Source organism: Bos indicus, chromosome 29 (genome assembly GCF_029378745.1).
Source record: "Bos indicus isolate NIAB-ARS_2022 breed Sahiwal x Tharparkar chromosome 29, NIAB-ARS_B.indTharparkar_mat_pri_1.0, whole genome shotgun sequence".
Taxonomy (NCBI): Eukaryota; Metazoa; Chordata; class Mammalia; order Artiodactyla; family Bovidae; genus Bos; species Bos indicus.
In genome coordinates this window covers 25,445,884-25,463,952 of record NC_091788.1, presented here as the reverse complement: position 1 = coordinate 25,463,952, position 18,069 = coordinate 25,445,884, and the positions used below count along the sequence as shown (strand labels likewise).

General features: G+C 46.2%; 1 protein-coding gene across 4 annotated transcripts in view; it reads left to right on the top strand.

Annotated features, from left to right (window-relative positions):
* Positions 1–18,069, top strand: part of NAV2 (neuron navigator 2) — a 423,984-nt gene that overhangs the window by 139,778 nt on the left and 266,137 nt on the right. For all 4 annotated transcript variants that reach the window (XM_070783121.1, XM_070783120.1, XM_070783122.1 and 1 more), the window contains exon 3: positions 6,326–6,378. In XM_070783121.1, the coding sequence (XP_070639222.1) occupies positions 6,326–6,378 (53 nt within the window). The remainder of the gene's footprint in view (positions 1–6,325; positions 6,379–18,069) is intronic.

Sequence of the window (18,069 nt, the reverse complement as noted above, 5' to 3'; positions counted from 1 at the left end):
TTGTACTCAGGGGTTAGAAAGCCTGAAGCCCATCACAAGGACTCTCAGATAAACCCAAATTGTGGAACATTCTATTGGAAAAAAAAAAAAAAAAACCGCCTGAATTGTTCCAAAATGTTAGTGCTGTGAAGGACAAAAAAATGTGGCTGAGAAATTGTTTAAGAAGAAAGGACACTAAAGAGACCTGACAGCTAAATGCACTGCATGATGCTGGACTGGATCCCATTCGGGGGAATAAAACGCAGTAAAGGACATTTTTGAGTCAATTGACTAAATTGGAATATTGGAATTAGAGCAATGTTAAATTTTCTGAAATTTAGAATCGTACCGCAAAAAAATATCGTTGTCCTTTGGAAGTACACACCAAGAATAAGGGATATGACCCTTGGAGGCTACACTAGGGCTTCCCAGGGTGTGTGTCAGTTGCTTCAGTCATGTGTGACTCTCTGTGACCCCGTGGACTGTAGCCCGCCAGGCTCCTCTGTCCATGGAATTCTCCAGGCAAGAAAACTGGAATGGGTAGTCATTCATTCCCTTCTCCAGGGGATCTTTCCAACCCCAGGGATCAAACTGGGGTCTTCTGCATTGCAGGCAGGTTCTTTACTGTCTGAGCCACCAGGGCTTCCCAGGTGGCTCAGTGATAAAGAATCTGCCTGCCAATGCAGGAGACACAAGGTTCACGTGTTTGGTCCCTGGGAAGATCTCCTGGAGTAGGAAATGGCAATCCAGTCCAGTTTTCTTGCCTGGAAAATTCCATGGACAGAGGAGCTTGGTGAGCTTCAGTCCACAGGGTTGTAAAGGAGTCAGACACAACTGAGCCTACACTAAAATGATTCAGGAAAAATAATGACTACCTATAGACAGAAGGAGGGTGTGAGAGAGGAAGGGAGAAAATGAGAATGGATGATGTTATAGGAAATTCTCTGTACTGTTCCTGTAACTTTTCTGAAGGTTTGAAGTTATTTTAAAATAATTGAAAAGAACTCACCTACATAAAGGTCCATCAAAACTTGCAGGCAGAGAGATTGTCCTTTTAAGTCACAGCCTCTTCTAGATCTAGGAGGGAGGAAGATTGTGCATAATGATAAAGGGCTCATGTGCTGTGAGGCCTGACCCATGATTAGGGAAAGGAGATGCTGGGTTAGCAAGGAGGGAATCAAGGAACGTTTCATCAAGGAATGTATCTATAAGCCAAGACCTCAAACTGGGAGTTAGCTGGGTGAAGTGGTCAGGGAGGGCTTTCCTGGTAGAGGGAATAGTGTGCAGAGATGCTGGAGGGTAGAGAGCCAGACACTCAACAAGGCAAGTAAGGCAAGGTACAGGGCTAACCCAGGAACAAAGCCAGTGGTTGAAGACTCGACTTTCAGGTTGGGGAATCTAACCTTTTCCTCAGCTAGTTCTGATGGTGGAGAGTTGGAATCCTTTGAAAACGAAGATGTTTTATGTGAAGGAAAACCTTCAATGCTCTTCACAGATGCTACTCCTAACTAAGTCTTCATCGAGCTCAGATAGGTCCTAGGCCCTAGCCTTCTATTTATCCATCCCCCTCTTCCCAGATAGTGGGATACCTTGGGGCCCACACTTTTGCATCATTGGCTTCTACCCGTTGGGCAGAAAATGAACCCTCTGCTGCTGCCTCTTGCTGCCCTTGCTCTGGTGACTGAGGGTTGAGTGTCTGTGTTCAGCCTCTTATTAGTATGATTATCTTCTTGAGTCCTGAGCTGCCCAAAGCCGGCAGTTGCCTGCCAGCCCATCAACGGTGCCATGTCCGTGAGTTATTAGAAAGGTTTACGAGGCCAGGATAAACAGCATGAATCAAGAGGGAGAGACAGGCCTCCCTCCCTCTGCTTACATTGCTGTCACTCAGGGAGGATGCCAGAAGGGGTTGGAGTGAGCAAAGGAGAGAAGGGGGGCGGGAGGAAGAGAGGACAGAAGAGAGAGAGGGAAACAGGATAAACAAAAGAGGCTTGGAGAGAAGGAGGAAGCCAAGACGGAGGGGAAGAGATTCCCATCAGAGGTGACGAGGGCTGATAGCAGCTCATTCTCGACCACCATTTGGGCTGCCTCTGAGCACAACCAGGAAGTTCACACAATCTGCGGGACTCTACTTTCTGTTTTTGACCTGCTACCATGGCATGACCTTGGGTAAGTCATACACCTTTCAGTGAGGGCAGGCGGTTTCTCTTTCTGGACATTGGCAGGATGGCCAACTGCCCTGAACATACATAGGTGCCAAGCATAGATGCTTGGGCTCCTGAAATGCTCTGAACTCTTCCCAGGAGGTCTTTTGAGAAGTGACGAGCTTGATTCCATACTTCTTAAAGTGCACTGATGCTTTCCAATGACTAACTTGTCACCTTGCGTGCAGACAGGTCCGCATATTAGAGCTTGCTGGAATAAATACCACTGGCACTTCAGCATGCCAGTTTTAATGACTTTAATGAGGACTTTGGGGGACATGGCTTTGCTTCTTTGGTTTTCTACTTTGGGGCTGTAGCCAAAGACCCCCTATGCTGAGTTAGTAAATTCAGCTCTGAAGACCAAGCTCTTCTTCTTACCAGCACAATGAGAGCTTCTATTATTGCTTTAAGTATTTATGACCACTGCAGAAATTCTTGATGGACTTCCCTGGTGGCTCAGCTGGTAAAGAATCTACCTGCAATGCAGAAGAGCTGGGTTCTATCCCTGGGTTGGGAAGATCCCTTGGGGAAGGGAAAGGCTATCTACTCCAGTATTCTGGCCTGGAGAATTACATGGACTGTATAGTCCATGGGGTTGCAAAGATTCGGACTTGACTGAGTGACTTTCACACTTTCACTTTCACAGAAATTCTTGAGAATTTAAAGGAGAAGTATTTATATTACATGAAATTGGTAACTAGGAGGTCTGGGCTTTTGCAATTTTTATTAAGTATTTATTTTGAGTTTGGGTTGAGTCATTTGACCTCTTCCCATGTCTTCTTTGCTGCTGCTAAGTTGCTTCAGTCATGTCTGACTCTGTGCAACCCCGTAGATAGCAGCCCACCAGGCTCCACCATCCCTGGGATTCTCCAGGCAAGAACAGTGCAGTGGGTTGCCATTTCCTTCTCCAATGCATGAAAGTGAAAAGTGAGAGTGAAGTTGCTCAGTCGTGTCCAACTCTTTGCAACACCATGGACTACAGCCCACCACGCTCCTCTGTCCTTGGGATTTTCCAGGCAAGAGTACTGGAGTGGGTCTTCTTTGCTGCTGCTGCTGCTAAGTCTCTTCAGTCGTGTCCGATTCTGTGCGACCCCATAGACGGCAGCCTACTAGGCTCCCCCATCCCTGGGATTCTCCAGGCAAGAATACTGGAGTGGGTTGCCATTGCCTTCTCCAGGGGATCTTCCCGACACAGGGATCAAACCCAGGTCTCCCACATTGCAGGCAGGCGCTTTAACCTCTGAGCCACCAGGGAAGCCCAAAATATTACTTTGAGCCCCTTTTTTGGTGGGGTTGGGGGTGCGGCAAGAATACTGGAGTGGGTTGCCATTCCCTTCTCCAGGAGACCTTCCTGACCCAGGGATTGAACCCGGGTCTCCCGCATTATAGGCAGATGCTTTACCATCTGAGCCACCAGGGAAGTCAAAGGTATATAAATGATCCTTAAAATGACTTCTCAGGATTACAGTTATCCATCCTTCACTTTAATGAGCATCAATGAGCTGGGTATTGATTGGAACCCAATGACTTATAACTTTGGCCATCACGAGTGTCCAACTGGAAGATACCTGGAGTGGCCTTGATTCTCAAAAGCCATATATTTATTCTTCCAGTGTTGTATATCAAAATCCAAGGTCAGAGTGCTAGCCTACCATAATTTCCAGTGTATGAAGGAGTGCCAGGTGTCAAGGAGCTTTCTTTTTTTTCCACCTTCAGGACATACATTTATATACACACAAGTGAAGGGGCAGCTGCCTCAGAATAGGCAGTAAAACTTCGATTCATTGAAATATTCAGAATAGTCCTTAGTTCCTCTCAACAAATACATGTTGAGTGGCTACTATGCGCCAGGCACTGCATTAGGCTCTGGGCTTATAGCAGAAACCAAAGCAAAATGAAAGTCCTTGGTTCTGTGGAACTTACATGCTAGTGATGCCTTCTGGCTGACTGTATTTTCTGGTGAACTGAATAACAAATATCTGTGAGTCATCCCATTCATTGGGCATCTTTTATGTGCTTTTTAAAGGCTTTATGGCACCTCTTTGGGGAGGAGGGAAAACCAGGTGGAAGAAGCTTCCTAAAATGCCTATCCCAGTGTTCTTAAGAGCTAAGAAAACTCAAGTGGCTCCCGGAAGACCAAAGTCTTCCCAGATGGGTCATAGGCCTAAATATCTATTACTCTGGGCAAATTCTAAAGAAGGGGTAGATGAGGCTGAATATATACTAACCAGCCTGTCTCTGGCAACTAGGTTTTTAAATAATGTCCTGCCACTAGCTTGCTTTCTTATTTTTTACTCCTCTCTCAAGGTAGAAATGCTGGAGGAAAAAATAAACCCAATGGAGATAACAGTGAACTATATTTAAGTACAGGTGTTCTAAAACCTTAGTGTCGTGGGAAACTGTTTCTGTTATCCTTTTCAGATGCTTTTTTAAAATGTCTTTTCATGAAGTTTTAGATGTTACAGTCATTAAAATTGGATGTGATATATATAAATTTTGCAAGCACTTACTGAGCTGTAAGGATACAAGTGTGAAAAACGAAATCTACCTGTCTGCATAGCTGGGGGAGGCTAGAAAAGGAGTTACACATTAGGTGGCTAAAAGCAGCATAGAGGCAGTTTCCAGGGTGCTGGGAGAGCAGAGAGACCTAGTGGGCCTTATCCTGCTGGGGTGGTGACATGTAAGGGGATGTGGGATTGGGAAAGAATCTTAAAAAGTCTTCAGAGAACGCAAATCTGTTGTCCTTTACTGTGAAGTCCTAGCTAGGTTTCTGGGTTAAACTCAGATGGAAAGATCAAAAAGGAAAATTTTATTTTATGTATTTTTACACAGATGATAAAGAGTATGTATACTTGGATTAATGATTGCTACCATACAAAGAGGGCTTCCCAGGTGGCTCAGAGGTAAAGAATCCAACTCTCAATGCAGGAGACCTGGGTTCAGTCCCTGGGTCAGGAAGATCCCCCGGAGAAGGAAATGGCAGCCCACTCCAATATTCTTGCCTGAGAAATCCCGTGGACAAAGAGGAGCCTGGTGGGCTACAGTCCATGGGGTCGCAAAGAGTCAGACACAACTGAGCAACTGAATGACAACAACCATGCACAGAACTCTCACCGTGCCAGGAACTGCACTAAGCGTTTTACTGGCATCATATAATCTTCTTTTCACAGCTCCTCCTGGAAAGTACGTAGTATTAGCTCAATTCTGCAGATGAGCCAACTCAATTTTATAGGTGAGGCAATGCAACAGAGAGGTTGTATTACATGGCTAAGATCACACAGCTCAGAAGCTGTAAAGTTGGGCTTCAAACTGGGGTATCTTTGCCTCCAAACCTCTATACATACTGCCTTTCTTGTAGCACTGCAGTTGCGAACCCAGGTGTCCTTGGCTGTATCTTACAAGGGTTCCTTTAGCCTGAGGAGGAAATTCACCATGGACAGCTGGGCCTTTCTTCCTTGTTTTTATTTGATTTCCAGCTCATGCAGTTCAGTCTCTTCTATCACTTCTCTAAGTAGGTCGGCGCTCTCTTGACTTCAATAGAATATGTTCCAGATTTAATCTGGACATACTAAATGGCATGGATGTGTCATTTTTAAAGTCTCACTCTCTTGTTTTTCCATTGGGAGTAGGATCCCAATGGGAATAAGATCCACTTTGGGAATAGGATCAGGACAGGCAAAAGCAACCTTAATATTTCTGGCTAAACATGGAGTGAGAGGCTACCATCTGTGGCTTTTGTCCCCAGAAGCTGCAGTGTGGCTACATGGATCTCACTCTGAAGCACCCCATCTTCTGTGGGGAAGTTGCAGTTGCCTTTTCAGAGCCTAGAGCACAGTCATAGCTCAGTCCATTTCCCAGCGTGCAAACATTTCCACCCTGCCCCATCACTCCAAGACTGTCGCCAGTGCAGTTGTCTCTGCCTTAGATGACGGCGACCTTGCCCCAGCTGTCCCTGGAGGACAGCAGCTCGATGAGTTAAGTCCTGAAGCTTGCTAGAAGCGTCTCAGTATTTCACATGCCTGTGCTGGTTGGACAAATCCCAGAATGGGCCTTAGGATTTGCCTGGCCTCAAGGGTCCTGAACATCCCTGCTTGCAGTGTCTGTGATAATTAATTTGTTTTTCTGACCTGTGTTTCTTTTTTCAGCAAATGAGAAGATCGAAGACATCAATGGCTGTCCGAAGAACAGATCGCAAATGGTAAGTGATACACGGGCAGTGAGTGTCTGTGTTAGGTTAGTAAGCCCCGCCTCTAAATGATAGTGGCTGTCTTGAAAACATTCACACCACGAGCTTTACTCTGGGGGATTATATTAATAAACTAACAGCCATTTCCAAATAGCCATGGTTTGCCTCTCTGACATTTGTTGGCGTTTACTGAAAAATAACTGTGATTTTTACGTAGGTCGTGAGACAGGGAAAATGAAATACGGTCCTTGTTCTTAGAAACAAGTTATACAGAACTGGTGCAAACATATCCTTGTTTAGAACTTGGGCCGCTAGGACTCTTTGCTTTTTCCTCAAGGACCTACAACCTTTTCTGTTTGTGTGTGGTGCTGGGGCACAGAGTGATGGGATCATATGACCCAGAAACTGGGGCATGTGTTCTGGTTGCCTTTAGAGGTTAGAATGATGTGAAATCAGAACTGTGACAGGCAGTGTGAAATGTTTGATCCCATCCAGACCACGCGCAACGTGACCGTGACAAGTGACATTCCCTCTGGTGTGATATGCTTAAGCTCTGATATTATAGCTTTAAAAAATCTTTTGAAATCTATTTTATTCTTGTTTCATGTTCTACACATAAATCTTTGACTTAAAATTCATGATCACTGTTGAGTTCAGAGACCATTGAATGGTGATACTCCGAGTACTCAGTTTTCCCCTTTGCAGTGCTTTTCAAATGTATTTCCACAAAAAATGTATTCACACAAGTCTTTTAAGATGACACTGTGATACGTTTAAAATATGAAGGTGGCAACTGAAGGACAGGTTTTTTTTTTTTTTCCTGGATGTTAATTTTGCTTCCAAAAATCTTAAAAAAAAAAAAAAAAAACAGACGTAATTTGTTTTTCTAACCTCACCCTGCTCCTGTTGAGTAGGCACGATTGGATAGTTTCATTCCAGAATACACTGAAGTGATTGGCATTCCTTGGGTTAGCTGTTTAATTTTCTGAATTGTTATCCCAATGAGTGGACCGATAGCTTTTCAGTCAACTTTTTTTTTTTTCACACACACAGTTCCTTGTTATAAAGAGAAGTGAATGTCTCTGGTAGGGGTGGGAAGAAGGGCTGTCATTTTTCATGTTAAATTCTAAAACAAGTTTCTCTTTTTCTGTTGTTCCACTGGAGACTGTGTTTCTTCTTGTTTGGCCCAGAGAGCAGCCAGTCCTCACGTAGGAAAGTCCCCGTGCAGACATCTCATGGCTGTTTTGACTTGTGGGAAAGCTTGGCTGCTATTTTTGCTAGAGCTACTGCAGCTGTCTGGTGTATTAATAATTGAGAAAATTTGGAAGATAGAAGACTTAATTTTAGTGCAGGCATTTTACATATGCAGTCAGAGCATCCCATGAAAGAGATGCAGTATTTCCCTCTGGGGTAGAAATGGATGCCTTTGTTCCAGTCCACGGTAATGCAGATGTGGACCTGGCCGGTGAACCTCGTGAACCTTTTCTTGTGTTCGGTCCATCTGTATTTTCTGTACCTTCTATCTGAGATGTTTGTTGTTAAAGTCTACTTTCAAGCTTCAGAGGTCATACCCGTCACCTTGGATTCTTCTGTGCCAACTTAATAAATATGTATCCGTGCCACATTGCACCAACAGTTTTGTGGTTTCTCTATAACTCTTTCAGCTGTGGAAGTCTTGGGTTTTTGTTTTGTTTTTTTCATGGACTGTGTGTTTTTTTTTTAAGAACACTGGAATATGAAATTCTAAAATTGTCTATGATAATTAGCTCCAGCTTAGAGGTGGGGCGGCAGACCAGGTCTGGTGGTCAAAGTGGCAGAGGGTAGTTCAGCAGACAGGATGCGAGTCCAGGGAAATGTCAGAACCTGTGCCGCAGCCCCTCCATCCCGTGGGAAGTGAGGAAGATGAGGATAAGGGCTCCAGGGGCCCTGTCCTTTCACCTACATCACAATGACAGATCCCGCAGGCAGCACTCGCCTCGGGCACACGGCCCGTGCAGCTTACACATAAGCACGGGCGTCGTTCCGGCCGGTAGGACGCTCTGTGTACACCCGTGTGGGCACGTGCATCCTACCCGTGGGAAGCACCACTGGGGAATATAGCATAGTGGACGGGCCACCATTTCTAGATTCCTAGAAGGTCAAACTCCCAGTAAGGCTTCCCAGTTAGGGCGGTCAGTGATAAAGATTTGTTGTTTGCTAAATGTTGCCTATTTGGAGGAGACCAGAAGGCAATGCGTATGGAGAGCCTCATGTTGACCAAAGGAAGATGACACGGAGGGGGGATTTGGGGAGCGTACCTGCTGGGAAGGTAGCTGTGATTGTGTAGGGCTAATGTTGTTCCACCCTAAGAGAACAGAGCATCTTCAGGGGCCTTAAATAATGGAGCCAGAATCAGGTTTGCTTCAGAGCAGGGGAAATGGGTGCTATTTCAGCTTTCAAGGGGCAAATCATTTCATTAATCAGTGGTCCTGCATGAGAGCTTCGATTTTGCAGGTGGGGCACCCCCTCCTCTTCTCCTATTCCTTTCCTCCTGACCCACCAGGCTACCTGGAGCTCCACTCTCGAATTCCTGCCCTCCAGGCTCAGCTTCAGGTTCTGCTCTCTCCCCAGAGAATGTGGAAGTGAAAGCGTGTAACTGTGGCCTATGGACTAGAGAATGCCCTGGGGCCTTGGTGCAGAATCACGGTGGGCATGGCCCTGAGTGCTTTTAGCCCGTCAATCAGCAGAGGCTCACAAAGTGCCCACCGATGCCAGGCGCTGAGCAAGGCCTCATGAGTACCCAGGTGAAGGAGATGGGATCCCTGTCCTCAGGGAGTTCAGTGATGAGTGGGCAGGAGACCGGAGAACCATCTGAACACCAGAATAGTGCTGTTCCCATAGACATCTATGCGTGGTACATGGGGTCTGTTCCACTCCAGGACAAGGGGAGCTTTAGGAATAACTGGGTGAGTCTTGAAAGGTGAGAGGGTTCCCCATGGGGGATAAGGAGTGGAAGAGGATTCCTATTTCTGGACATGCTGTTCACCTGAGGATGTCATGGGCCCTGCACAGGCAGTTTCTTAGCATTTGCACAGGGGTGCTACCACGTGCCATCAGCTCTGTCTGGTGAGACTCTTCTGGGCTTTTACCGAGGTCAGCCCTTTGTCCTGTTGTGTCTGAGGTGACGGATAGAGCATGGAAGAGCCCAAACTAAGACAAACCCATAGACATGGCGGTCTTTTCAGGCCTGGACCAAATCTTCTGTAGTCATCATCACTCCCCAGGTGGCAGCATTTCAGGGAATAGCTCCATTGGACCCTGGAGTGAAGTTTTCTAAAGGAAATTATCCATGGTAATCAACCCCTGTGGATGGCAGGTGGGGAATGGTGGTTGATATCAGCACTCACATGCATCGATTCACTGCTTTAAGACCTTTCACATAGGAAAGCATATCACTTCCCATTTCTTTGAAGAGACCCTGGTGCTGGGAGCAGAGGGCTGTCCTCAGGGACAGGCAGAGCCAGGGCCATGGGCATCTCCTGCTGCCCTGTCGTAGCCCTCCTAAAACAGGACTGCGTCTGCAAGCGAGATGCAGGGAGCATGACGGCGGCTTCCCTTTCCCAAGCGAGCCCAACCTCAGCTTGCGTTGAAGGAGTCCTTTGCTCTCTTTCAGTCTGACCTAGATGCTTTAGGGGCCAAATCCTCGGAGATGGAGCTGTAGAAACAACACTGCCCACCCCACCCCTCAATCCATCCATTTGGCCCTTAAATAGGTTTGTGTCTGTGTGTCAGAGCTGGTTGAAATGTTTTGTCTGTTTAGCATTGCCATGGCAACCCTTGGGGCATCTTTTTGGCTTTCAAGTGGTGTGCTGAGCGGAGTTCTGTGTGTGTTTGGAAGGAGAAACATTGCTTGGAGCGCAGCCAGCGGGCGCTGGGTCTGCCAGTGCCTCGCGCCTTGAACCCACTGTACTCCAAGACTCTGGCTCACTTTGGAGCCCAGGAGAGGACGCCGCAGGGGGTGGCTTTCTGTTTTCATCATTATTATTTTAAGTAGTTTGGCTTTGTGTTGTTGATTCAGAGAGGTGCAAAGTTAGCAAAGCTGCGGGTCCTTTCAGGCCCTTTCAGCGGAAAGTCCCGGCCTGTTTTCCCCTCTGGCTCTGGCCTGGGGTCATCTGAGGCCTCCTAGTCCTGCCTTGCCTGCTAACCTCCTCCTGGGCTCTCTGGGAGTCCTGCCTTCTTCCCTCAGCCCTTCTAGACCTAGGGCCTGCCTGGGCTTGGGAACCAGACAGGCCACTTTCTGATTCCTTCTCTGCTGTCTGTGGCCTTGAGCTAATTATTTAATCTCTTGAAGCCTCTATTTCCTGTTCTATAAAGTGGGATTGATAATACAAACCTCATAAAGTTTTTGTGAGGACCAACGAGGCTGTGGAAGTGATGATAATAGATGGGAGTAGTAATAGTGAAAATAAACTCTAAGGCCCATCAGAGTGTTTGCAGTGTGCCGGGTGCCTCAGTGCTTCACAAATACCCTCCCAGCAGCTCTCTGGGGTAGATGACCTCATTGCCCCCATTCTCCTTAGCACGTGGTCAGCACTCAGTCAAGGGTGTTTCTCCAGTCATGATGATATTAGTAGTCAGGAACTAGGGGACAGAAAACCTTCAGAAATCTGAGAAGATCTGCTGGCGTTCTTCTTGACTCACTCACGCCCTGGGATTTTGCATATGGTGTGAGCCACTCAAGGGTCACAAAGGCCTCTGGGGCTCCACAGACCCCACGTTTGATGCCCCTGCTGCTTAGGGCACAGGTCTGCTCCTCACCCTGTCCTTTCAGGGGGCCCCTGTGGACAAAAGTCAGCACCTAAGTTCCCAAAACAAGAGGAATTTGCCCCTAACTCACTCCAGTTTTCTTGACTGGAGAATTCCATGGACAGAGGAGCCTGGGGGACTGCAGTCTATGGGGTCGCGTAGAGTCAGACACGATTGAGCAACTAATTTATTTACAGAAGGATAGCACACTGGCTTTCAAACTTCTGTTCCATGAGCAGAACCCCTCCCCCCAAAATAAAATGATATGTGGCACCCCACATGTAAAAGTAATAAAAACTGAATGACCGCTTTACATGGGATTAGGCAGCAAAGGGGAGGACCATCATAGATCTCCCTTTGACCAGCCTTTTCCCTCCCCTTCCCCACTCTCACATTTGCCCCTGAAGCCCTCTTTCAGAAGACCAGCTCCTGAAAATACACAGTGCAATGAAGCCTAGGGCCCCCTACCCAGACATCAGGTTCCAGCTGTAGTCAGGTCTAGCCCATCCTCTGGAGAAGGCAATGGCAACCCACTCCAGTGCTCTTGCCTGGAAAATCCCATGAATGGAGGAGCCTGGTAGGCTGCAGTCCATGGGGCCGCGAAGAGTCGGATACGACTGAGCGACTTCACTTTCATGCATTGGAGAAGGAAATGGCAACCCCCTCCAGTGTTCTTGCCTGGAGAATCCCAGGGACAGTGGGGGGTCCTCGTGGGCTGCCGTCTCTGGGGTCGCACAGAGTCGGACATGACTGAGCGACTTCATTGTCATGCATTGGAGAAGGAAATGGCAACCCACTCCAGTGTTCTTGCCTGGAGAATCCCAGAGATGGCAGAGCCTGGTGGGCTGCCGTCTATGGGGTGGCACAGAGTTGGACACAACTGAAGTGACAGCTGCAGCAGCAGCAGCAGCAGCAGCCCATCCTCTGGTCCTCCTGAATCTCCTCTAGAAAAAGAAACCATTAACTAGGCCATGTTCACCTCTGACTTGTGGAGGTTACAAGGCATCCAGACCAAAAGCATGTATCCTGGAGGCCAGCTGCTCCTGGCATAGGACATGGTCCTCAGGCTCCCAGGGGACAAATCTCTCTAACAGGGTGGTTTTAAGGGGACCTGCCTCTCTAACAGAGTGGTTTTAAGGGGACCCGTCTCTAACAGGGTGGTTTTAAGGGGACCCATCTCTAACAGGGTGGTTTTAAGGGGACATGACTCTCTAACAGGGTGGTTTTAAGGGGACCTGCCTCTCTAACAGAGGGGTTTTAAGGGGACACATCTCTCTAACAGGGTGGTTTTAAGGGGACCCATCTCTCTAACAGGGTGGTTTTAAGGGGACCTGCCTCTCTAACAGGGTGGTTTTAAGGGGACCCATCTCTCTAACAGGGTGGTTTTTAGGGGACCCATCTCTAACAGGGTGGTTTTAAGGGGACACGTCTCTCTAACAGGTGGTTTTTAGGGGACCCGTCTCTCTAACAGGGTGGTTTTAAGATGTGCGTGAGATGGTCTGTATGATGTGCCCACACGCTGCTGGGCACAGAGGAAGCATGCAGCCAGTGTTAGCTCTTAATAGGGTGATGGTTTGTCAAGATACCTCAGTACTTTTGCCTGGAGAATTCCATGGACAGAGGAACCTGGTGGGCTATGGTCCATGGGGTTGCAAAGAGTCGGACATGAGGAAGCATCTGAGCATCAGTATTTTTCAAGAAATAGATGTTTTAAGAATGGCCAGCTTTGGGTGAAGCGTTGGTTAAACAGCATGGCCCTGGGCCATCCACTTGGCCTCTCAGCACTGCTCTTCCTCCCCCAGGAAATGTGGGGAATAATAACTGCTTTATGATTAGAGGCAATTATTGTTTATATTTTGCACATGGAGATCGAACTTTAAAAGCTTATTTTTTTGCCTCAGATCACTCACCTAGGAGGCAGAGTAGGAGTTTGAACCCAAGACTGTCTGTTTTGAGAGCCTGTGATGGTCGTTTCTGTGACAGAGGACAAAGAAGGGACGTAACAGTCTCCACCTCCCAGTCCCTGTTCTGCTTGTTCTCAGTGGTAGACGCCGTAGAACCAGCTGGATTTAGCCGGGAGTTAGCGAGAAGGCAGCAGAGTATTTCTGGAGAAGGCCTGAGTTGACCTGTTGGTGGAACTCAAGAGCTAGAAAAAGGAGCAAGTGGCCCCCAGAGAAAGGCAGTCTCTTGAGATGCCCAGGGTGAGCCCTGGCGCCAAGTACCTCCAGCCGTGTCCTCCATGGAGCTTCCTGGGCTAGGGCAAGACTGTCTGCAACGAGATCAGGTTTCCAGCCCCAGTGACCTTGGGCCCTCCCAACAGCTGTCAGAAAGCCAGCCACATGCCTGGGGAGTGTCTGAGATCCTTGGGCAGCTGAGTTGCCTCGTCCCTAGGCCTTTGGTCCTATTTTTACATGGCCCTAAGGCCACACACGTTACAGAACCAAGAAGGAATAAAGAAAAGTCCACAGGTCCCCTAGAACTTAAAGTGGAGGGTTGGAGAGTCCAGGGCAAAGATGGGCAGGAAGCACCGACTGCTTCCTCTTCAAATAGCACAGCCAGTATCATTGTGTTATGGCCAGCATTCTCTTTCAAAAATGATGGCCATCTCCACATCTGTCTCTTTCTTACCTCTTTGGTCACTTCTCTGTTCAAAACCATCGTTAGCTCCCCATGGAAATTTGCATCCTCTTGAGTACACATTGGAAGGACTGACATTGAAGCTGAAACTCCAATACTTTGGCCACCTGATGCAAAGAGCTGATTCATTTGAAAAGACCCTGATGCTGGGAAAGGTTGAGGGCAGGAGGAGAAGGGGATGACAGAGGATGAGATGGTTGGATGGCATCACCGACTCAATGGACATGAGTTTGGGTAAACACCGGGAGTTGGTGATGGACAGGGAGGCCTGGCGTGCTGTAGTTCATGGGGTTGCAAATAGTCAGACACAACTGAGCGACTGAACTGAGTTCACAAAGAAGGGCCTTCACGATCTAGTTACTGGTATCTCCTGCCACTTGGCCACTCACACTGTATCCTTAGCCACACTGGACTTGGAGTGCCCCATGGAGGCCATGTACTCGCATGCCTCCCATTTTGATGCAAGATGTCCAGTCTGCCCAGGAGACCTGATGAGTGTCCCAAATGGGTGATGTAACCTTTAATATTCAGGTCAGCTGTTAAGTAATTGAGATAATTCGGTGTCTTTGCCCCTTGTGTCCGCAGATGTCCAGTGCCTGCGTGTGTCATAACTTGCTCTTTGTGGTTGTCGTTGAATTGTCTTCTTAAAGGAGATGCTGTGTCTTTCACCTGAGGATCTAAGCATCTATCACTTAAAATACTAGTATATAGTAGGTGTTTAATAAACGGATGGATGGATGGACAGACGGAAAGACCAAAAAAGGAGCTGGCCTGGATGTGTTCATGGGGTTAAAGGATTATAATACAGTGTTATTCTCATATCATTATCTACTATTGAGCAGTGATTTGAGTGTTCACTTGGAAGTTCTTCATTCGATTTAAGAAATGGATATTTAGCACTGTTCTAGAACTATCTTTCCTTCTCTTGATTCTTCTCTTCCTTCATTTATTCAGAAGATCCAAGGACCTTGTAGCTAATTTTTCACTGACTGCATTATTTTATGTTGCTCAAGGTAAGCGTTTTTAGGCCTCCTTACAACTACCAGAGATGGTTAACAGATGATAATAAAAATGAAGGTAATCACTGTTCTTAGTGCTGTATAGATGTTAATCCACTTTATTCACATAACAACCCTATGGAGTGAAGAACATACCTTGTTCGCTGCACTGAAGGGTATGGAGAACTTAAGAGTCTGATGCCATCTGCTGTGCTGTGCCAGGGGCCACGTGTGAGTCATGTTAAAGAAACTTGTCCATTTCCCCTCGTTCTGTGCAGCCTAGGGTTTCTGCCTTCGGGTTCTGTCAGGGTTTTATATTATTATGATTTTATATTATTGTGTTGTTAGTCAGTCGTGTCCTGTTCTTTGCAACCCGATGGACTGAAGCCTATCAGGCTCCTCTGTCCGTGGAATTCTCCAGGCAAGAATACTGGAGTGGGTTGCCATTTCCTCCTCCAGGGGATCTTCCTGACCCAGGGATAGCACCCGGGTCTCCTACGTTGGCAGGTGGATGCTTTACCATCTGAGCCACCAGGGAAGCCCATATATTAATAGCAAATACTTACACACGAAAGTGCAACAATGTTCTAGACATTTTATTTTCATTATAACTGATTTTTTTAATCTTCATAAAACTCTCTGAGAGCATATACCTTTATTATTTCCATTTCACAGATGAGGAAACTGAGGCAGAAAGAGGTTTAGTAACTTATCTTAGGTCACACAGCTAATAAATGATGAGCTGGGGTTTGAACCCTGGAAGCCTGACGTTATTCCCTTTAGTCTTATACTAGTCTACATATAAGGAAATGGATTGGAGAAGGAAAAAAAAACAAACATGTGGAGGTGCAAAAATTAGATTTGTGATGCTATCTCCTTGTATAAGGAAGGGCAGAGTTTTGGGATGAGGCATTCCATCAGAGAAGAAGATTTGGGATGAAGAAGAATAAGCCTGGACCCCGGAATCAGAAAGACCCGGGTCTCACATACTGGGCAGTTGTGCTGGGCAAGTTGCTGAAAATTTGAATCTTTTCCCTCATCTGTAAAAGGCAGATGATTATGGAAGCTCCCTCTAGGGTGGCCAGAGATAAGTGAGAGGTGGTAATAGAAGCACCTGGCATCATCCTGTTTCATGAAGAGAGCACATGAGACTGTCATTTCCTTCCCTGTTTACAAGTCCCATCTTTCCCAAGTATTGACTTGTGCATGAAAAAGGTCTTTCCTATTCAAAAAGTAGGTACTGGTGTGGTAGGCTGAACAATGGACCCCCAAAGATGTCTACATTCTAATCCTTGGAACCTGTGAATATGTTCTTTTAAATGATAAAGGGGATTTTGCAGAGGTGATTAAATTAGGGATTTCAAGAGAGGAGGATTATCCTGGATTAAATGAGCAGGCCCAGTGTGATCACAGGGGTCCTCCCAAGACAGGAGGCAGGAAGGTGAGAGAGAAGATGTGACCATGGAACACAGAAGCAGGGTCAGAGGAGAGAGAGGAGGAGAGGAGGGAAAAATGAGAGGCAGGAGGAAGCGCAGAGGGAGAGAATGAATGAGAGAGAACGAGGTTGGAAGATGGAAGAACGGGCCATGAGCCAAGGAATGCAGGTGGCCTCCAAAAGCTAAAAAAAGACAAAGACGGGTTCTCCGCTAGAACCTCCAGCATAAACGCAGCCCTGCTGACTCCTTGATTGCAGCCACTGAAACTGATTCTGGACTTCTGACCTTCCAGAATTTTAAGGTAATAAATATATGTTGTTTTAAGTTATGAAGTTTGAGGCCATTTGTTACAGCAGCAATAAGAAACTAATACACTATGGGATTGAAAGGAAGTAACTTACTGTTTTAGGAAGCTATTTATAGCAGAGGCTCATTTTACCACTGTGAGCCTCTTGGTTCCTGAGTTGATTGGAAGTTGCTTCCCTCCATGGAACACTTCAGAATGGAGATGTGCACATCTGTACACTAACACAGGTCATTGCAGGAAGGTGTGGGAGGCGAAGGCCCACATTTAGTCTCCAGCACTGTGACCATGTGTGGGCCGCCTCAGATACCGAGCTGTCGTGGGAATGGCAAGTGCCATTTCATCTACTGTTTAGAGGTGGATACACGGTATTCCTGATGCTCCACAGCAAATGTACGTTTGTCTTGTAGTCAATATGACATTTAAGCACACTTTTTGAGAAACACAGTTTATAAGCTTAGGTAATCCCATCAAAGCTTTGTAGTACATATAGCGTGGGGTTTTTTTTTTTTTTTTTTTTCTTGTTTTTATCTTTTAGTTCAATGAAAAGTTCCATATTTGCAACTAGGTATATTGAAAGTGCTCAGATGATGTCAGATGAGTGAGCTAAACAGTAAATTCTCCAGATCTCCGGGAGCTTTCCAGAGAGTGGGACGATGGTATCTGTCAAGTTTTAATATGTGAAATATACTATGAACTTTTAAATGCTATCAAGAAACTTGAGTCATCCTAGGCCCCCAAATTTTCAGATCCAGTCTTTTCTTTCTCAGTTTTTTAACTTTGTTATAAAGGTGGGTGGAAACGACGCCACGATTGGAGGTTCTGCAAAGCCTCTTGTGCCAGGCTGCTCCAGCTTTAGTGCACAGGGGGTCTCCTGGAGGGCTTGCAAAAGCAGTGCTGGAACCCACCCCTAGAGTGTCCCATGCAGTAGGTCTGGGAAGGAGCTCGATAATTTGCATTTGTAACAAGCCAAGCTCTTGGATGATGTAAAAAAGTTCTCTTTGGGGATATGACTGCAAACATGCATTTCAACATCTATCAGTTTGTAAAGTTCTTTAAAAATTTAAAAGTTAATCTATCTAAAGGTTAATTTTAACTAATTTTTTTAGGAACACTATGTAATTTTTATTTTTTAAATGTTTTGATATAATTTTTTAACACCAAAAACATTTTGTACTGGGGTATAGCCAATTAACAGTGTTTGGATAGTTTCAGGTGAACAGTGAAGGAACTCAGCCGTATGTAGACATGTATTCATTCTCCCGCAGACTCCCCTCCCATCCAGGCTGCCACATAACATTGAGCAGAGTTCCATGGGCTGTACAATAGGTCTTTGTTGGTTATCCATTTTAAGTATAGCAAACACTGTGTATTTTTGATTGAGATATAAATGACATGTAACGTCACATTTGTATCAGGTGTACAAACATAACGATTCAGCATTTGTGTATATTGTGAAATGATCACCACAGCAAGGTCTAACTAAATATTTTGGATGAATCAATCAGTTTACTTTTGGAAAGATGAGGATGCATTAGACATC